This window comes from Zootoca vivipara, chromosome 13 (assembly GCF_965207765.1).
Source record: "Zootoca vivipara chromosome 13, rZooViv2.hap1.1, whole genome shotgun sequence".
NCBI classification, from domain to species: domain Eukaryota; kingdom Metazoa; phylum Chordata; class Lepidosauria; order Squamata; family Lacertidae; genus Zootoca; species Zootoca vivipara.
In genome coordinates this window covers 10,154,811-10,160,453 of record NC_142596.1, presented here as the reverse complement: position 1 = coordinate 10,160,453, position 5,643 = coordinate 10,154,811, and the positions used below count along the sequence as shown (strand labels likewise).

Below are 5,643 nucleotides of genomic sequence, written 5' to 3'. Positions count from 1 at the left end.
GCCCTAACAGTGATCACTGAAGAACATTACTTACCTTATCCCTGAAAAAGTTTGTTCTTTTATTACCTTTTGCTGTTTGATTTTGTTACCACCATATCTTGCAGTACAGAGGTTTAATACATAGGTGGGTTCCTCCATGATGCTGAAATTGGATGGCTCTCTATCATCTCCTACACCTTTGTCCAGAACACAATTTTTCATCTTGATAAAGCACTATCTGATTAGCTTTAGCACCATTTCGCCTCATTTTGATTGCTGAAGACCTGATTAAGAATCTTTTAAAAAGTAGCATAGTGTTACCTTAGCTGTGAGCACTGTGTGCTAAGCACAGAACCCTCATTAGGGCTGCGCTTACTCCGAAAAGAACAGAGCTAGAAATGAGGATTGCATTTTTTATATATAAAATGGTTTTATCCCTTACTGTAGGTAATGTGTGGGCAATTTAGTGCCATCAAAAAAGTGACTGAAAACATATCCAGTAGTCAGTACCCTGCATTGCTTCTTAAATCTCCATCTGTCATGTAATAATTCTATAAAAATAAGCAGTGATGTAGTCATTCTAGCACAAAGTACACAGTGCTAACACATCTAGATTAAGCTATCTGAGTAAGGCTCAGTCTAGAGTCAATGCTACATCTGGCTCCAGTTTAATAGGGCCAGGACAGTAAAAAATTAAAAGGCAATGAGATGCTTCAGCATTGAGAGAAGTATAGACCAAAAAAGGATCCATCTGTTATCTGTGATTATCTCTTTTAACTATTTACTTTGCTCTCAGTACCTTGCATGTACAGGGGCCCACAGTACTGGTGGTGTGAGTATAAGTGTACATAAAAAAACCAAATGTTAGCAAATAATGTACACTTTTTTATAGAGCGTAGGTGGCAAGTTTTAAATGAAAACTCAGCATACCAATTCCAATGAAAAAAAGACTTTGATGCTGAGGCAGACATTTTTCCAGGGTCAGAAATGTACTAATTAAAGTGAAGGGCAAAAGGGAACCTGAGCAGAGGAAGTGACTTCCTAAAACCATTTGCATTGACTTTGAGGAATGCAGCATAGAAATGATTACAAGTTGGTGCTTCTGTAGAAAACTACTTCCTGCTACACTCTGGGCTAAAAGGAATGAAGAGGGCACCAATCCATTCAGACCAGCTGCACATCATATGTCCCCATTTCATAGCTGAAAGCTTGCATTCTGGTAATAATTTTTGTATCTTGTGTAAGATAGAGCTTAAAAGCACTGGAGCTTTATCTCAGTTTCAGCTGACACATGGCAGTAAAAGGACAACATGCTGATAAGATAGTAACCTCTGAGAGAAACACTCCTCAAGGCAGACACTGCATCTCCCATGCCCAAATTAAGGTTTTCCCACTGCACTTCCTGTCTGGATACCAAAGCCAGTCACCACTGAGGAGCATCTGTAGGCAGAGATGTGCTTGAGTGGCACGCTCTGGAATGGCAGGTGGTATTCACAGCACACTTCCTTCCTGGAGTCAAAGGTCACCATGTGCTTTCTTTTGTAAGGCAGCAGGCAAATAAGGCTTTGCCATGAAGGATAAACCTCTCCCCAAGCTCAAAGAGGCTACTTCTACATGAATGGAACTATAAGTACTCCCAGGCCGGGAAAGAAAGAAAAAACAACAGATTTCAAACAATTCCTTTTTACAGTATGTACAAAGTCCAAGAGGCAGAGGGTGGCCTCACACAACATACAGACAGGAACAGAAAGACTGAACTGGGGAGGCTTGCATTGTTGGGGCACACAGCACCTGATTTACACAAATCAGCTAGGTAGGGCACAACAGACCTTCCCAGTTGCTATTCAAGCTGACCACCCTGCAAGAAATGTTCAGGAAATTCCCGTAAATGTGGGCAGTGCTCCAGGCAGAAGCTTCAGCAAGGAACACTAAGCAACAGACCAAGGGAAAGGAATCCAGACAATCATCTTGTGATACAGGGGAAGGCTTCCTCTAGCACCAGAACAGGGCATGGGACATTTAACAAGAGGTCACTCTTTGACAGCCTTGGGCCAGTACAGCTCACACCCATTGCAAGTTTTCAAAAGGTGGGCAGCCAGTTGCTAGGCTTGCTCCTCCATCTCACCAAGAGCTTTCATATCCAAATATCACAGGCCAAGACATCCATCCCTTCACTCCCTGCAGGGAAGGGAAGGTCTTGCAAGGTATGGAGAATAAAGAACTGCGTGTCTGAAATTCAACCAGCCCCATCATCACATCCTTTTGTTATGAACCCAAAATATGTGTGGTGGTGTCTATTTAAAAGCAGGGGCTGGGAAGGACAGGCAGCCAGTAACCTTCCAGCAGAGTGAAGCTAGGCAGCAGTAGAGACCCATCCCAATGAGAGCAGGTCCAGCCTGCCAAAAGGCCCTATTTTATGCAAACTGGGTGTATTTTTTGTGCTGCAGAGCAAAAGAAGCATCTGCCACTGCAACACACATGGCCTGCCAGCAGGGAGAGGTGTTGGAAAAACAGTGAATGGAACGGAGGGCTTTTCAGGGTGCAGCAATCCTGGAGGCAAAGTGCTGCAGTTTTAGTATTGCTCCTGCCAAAGGAGCACATACCTGGCTTGTGCTCATTGCAGCCCCTGCTGCCTCCCCCCCCCTACATTTCCCAGGACATCTTGACTCAACAGATCCGTCTCTTTCCTGTGGTTGTCTTTGCAGGTGCCCATATATGTGCTTGCACCAGATGACCACTTATCACAAGTATAAATACACCAATCTGGATGTTCTCCTCACCTTCCGCCAACACAAGTAGCCATCTGGGGTGCAGCACAGGAGCAAGAGAGCCTTGGATGGAACCCAAGGCTAATGTGTCCTCCCTCCCCAGCATTCCAAATGTCCTGTGATGCCACATTGCTTGGCCCACCACTAAAAGTCCCTGCTCCAGAGGAGTTCTGGAAATTGGCCAGTCAACCCCAAGTCAGGTGAATAAATATTTCTGCAAGTCCCAGCTCCACAACTCACACGTACAGGGCTCAGCTTGTGTTTGGTAGGGGAGGGGGCAGAGTCTGCCTCACATTATGGCAGGACCGTCAAGCAGAACAATCAACACCATTCAACTGATGTCTAATGCAATTTCCAGCGCTTCCTCATGTGAGCCAGTCACATGACTGAGTATAGTCTAGGTTATCCGATCATGTGTCCTGTTGGGGGAAAAAGGAGAAATATAACTCGAGCAATTTCAGTTTCAGCCATATGATGGTGCTGGAGTAACAGCAACCAGGAACTAGGAGTTTTTTCAGTAATCTTTTTATCCCCAGTTGAAGAAGCACTTGACTCAGAAGGCTTCTTGCAGAGAAGAGGCAAAACACTACAGATCACACACAGTTACTGTAGCCACGACACAGCTGGGAAATTTGAAATATTGGGTTAGGACCAACAGGAGATAGATAGATATAAAGTAATTAACGGAGCTGCATGAGACCCAGTGCTTATTGTGGCATATTTCACTTAGCTCTACGTCTTGGCTGCAGGTTGCACAAGAAGCTTCTGTATGGCACTTTGGTGCCATTGTAAATCAATCCCTTTTACTTGTTGGTTACTAATTGTAACATGCCATCTAGCAGCCTACTTTAGATTCCAGAAGAGACCCACTCTGCCTGCAGGCTGTAATGTAAGCAGCCTGTGATGTTGCCTCTCTTAATACCCTTCCCCAAGCCAATGACATAACTGGGGCATCCTTACCATTTTCACCTCCGGGGCGGGGGATATAGGGATGGAGCAGAGCCTTGCTGACTGGCAACAATGGCTGTAGATGAGAGACCTGCAGAGAAGCAGAAGCATAATGCACAATGGTGTGAGGGGTACTAAAGCAGTTTCCAGCACAGCACTGACTCAGGTTTATAGTGGAGATGTTGCACAGTGCCTCAGAAGAGCTTCAAGGGCTGGGTAAGGTGGCAGCACCAGGGCACCCAGGAAGGTATGACTAACAGTTGCTAGGGCACCTGCCTCTGCCACCACCACCGCCGCCCCCAACCCCCACCAATAATGCTTCCCCTTCCCACCCACCCACCCCAATGCCAATGCCCCATATGCTCTCACCTGTTGCATAGGGCAGGTTGTACTGGGCCGGCAACAATGAATAGCCCAGGTGATGGTGATGGTGATGTGTGGACATCAGACGCTGTGAAGGAGAGGAGCGAGGCCGGTCAACGCTTCTCTCAGCACCACTGGAGCCCCCTACACCGCTGCAGCCTGCACTGCTTCCTCCCACCCCACAGCGCTCCTGAGAGGCCTTGTCGCCTATCTGTAAAAGTAACCAGACAGACATGCTGAAGGCCAGACATGAATCTGCAAGAACAGGCCAGCCAGTACCTAAATGAGGCCAGCTCTTCTGTGGCTTCCTTGCAAGCCATGTTTGTTACTCTCTCGCTCACACTCCAGGCAATAAACAGCTAGGGAATCCCTGCCAACAGCCCACATGCTTTAGTTCCCGGTTCCAGAATCAGCCTGGAAAGTACGGCATTTACACCTGGATAGTTCTGTGCCAAAGGCAGCACTGAATATATATTTCCCATTCCAGCACACCACTTACCGTTGGGGACTTGCTCTTGTAGTGGCTGGCGTGTTGTTGCAAGATGTCTAGGGCCTTGGATTCAGAACTGGATTTACAGCCAGTGCTGGGGCTGGCTCGGGACTTCTCACTCTCTTCACTCCCAGAGGATTTGCTGCCGTATGGGGAGAATGAGTAGCTGGAGGGCAGGTATGAGCCTGTGGAGGTGATGCTGATTAGTACTTTCCCACACACAGCAGAAGAGCAAGCTATTAAAGAGACCAACTGCCCTTAAATATCCCCTAACCGGAAGAGGCGAGAAGCTGAAAGACCTGAACCATGGATTCTATCAGAGAGAAGTTTAGAAGATTGTGCATACTGCACACATTCACTAAGATCCAAGAGAATTTGGCATCTCAATCCTGCCAAAAAAAATGTTCCTAGTTATTTTGGGTTGCAGTAACAAGTTTAAAGCAGCCATTGCTCCATCCATAGCAGAGTCAGAAGCCAAAGGACCCCTTGGTAGAACTTTTAAGATCTGGAGGAGTGGATGATGCATTGCACACTTTCTTGCCTATTCCAATTAACTAGCATTACTTGCTTGGGCATCAGCAAAATTGTACAAATATTATTTTATTTTTGATTCATAAAAATTATATACCACTTGGCTGAAAAAAATCCTCAAAGCACTTTACAAAAGATGAAACAGTAACATCAGGAAGAATTCAAAATATATATACAAGTCTGCCTATTCCCATCTCTTTTTAAAAACAAGAGGGACTGTAGTTCAGTGGCAAAGCACATTCATTGTCTGCAGCAAGTCCCAGGTGCAATCACCAGCATCTCCAATAATACACCCCCATCATTCTGCCTGGACACAGAGGTCCAGTGCTGAGGGCCTTCTGGTGGTTCCCTCGCTGCGAGAAGCCAAGTTACAGGGAACCAGGCAGAGGGCCTTCTTGGTAGTGGCACCCACCCTGTGGAACGCCCTCCCACCAGATGTCAAAGAGAAAAACAACTACCAGACTTTTAGAAGACATCTGAAGGCTTTAGGGAAGCCTTTAATGTATAATAGATTATTGTATTTTAATATCCTTCTGGAAGCCGCCCAGAGTTGCTGGGGAGACC

The 5,643-nt window shown here is 46.0% G+C and overlaps 1 protein-coding gene across 7 annotated transcripts in view; it reads right to left on the bottom strand.

Annotated features, from left to right (window-relative positions):
- Positions 1-1,646: 1,646 nt before the first annotated feature.
- The window catches only part of ZNF609 (zinc finger protein 609), a 104,267-nt gene continuing 100,270 nt past the window's right edge, over positions 1,647-5,643 (bottom strand). For 6 of the 7 annotated variants that reach the window (XM_088657398.1, XM_035131162.3, XM_060282630.2 and 3 more), the window contains 4 exons: positions 4,558-4,733; positions 4,065-4,269; positions 3,708-3,786; positions 1,647-3,166 (listed from right to left, as the gene is read on the bottom strand). In XM_088657398.1, coding sequence (XP_088513524.1) covers positions 3,713-3,786; positions 4,065-4,269; positions 4,558-4,733 — 455 coding nt within the window. In that variant the 3' untranslated portion in view covers positions 1,647-3,166; positions 3,708-3,712. The remainder of the gene's footprint in view (positions 3,167-3,707; positions 3,787-4,064; positions 4,270-4,557; positions 4,734-5,643) is intronic. The other variant, XM_035131166.3, reaches the window with a different exon arrangement.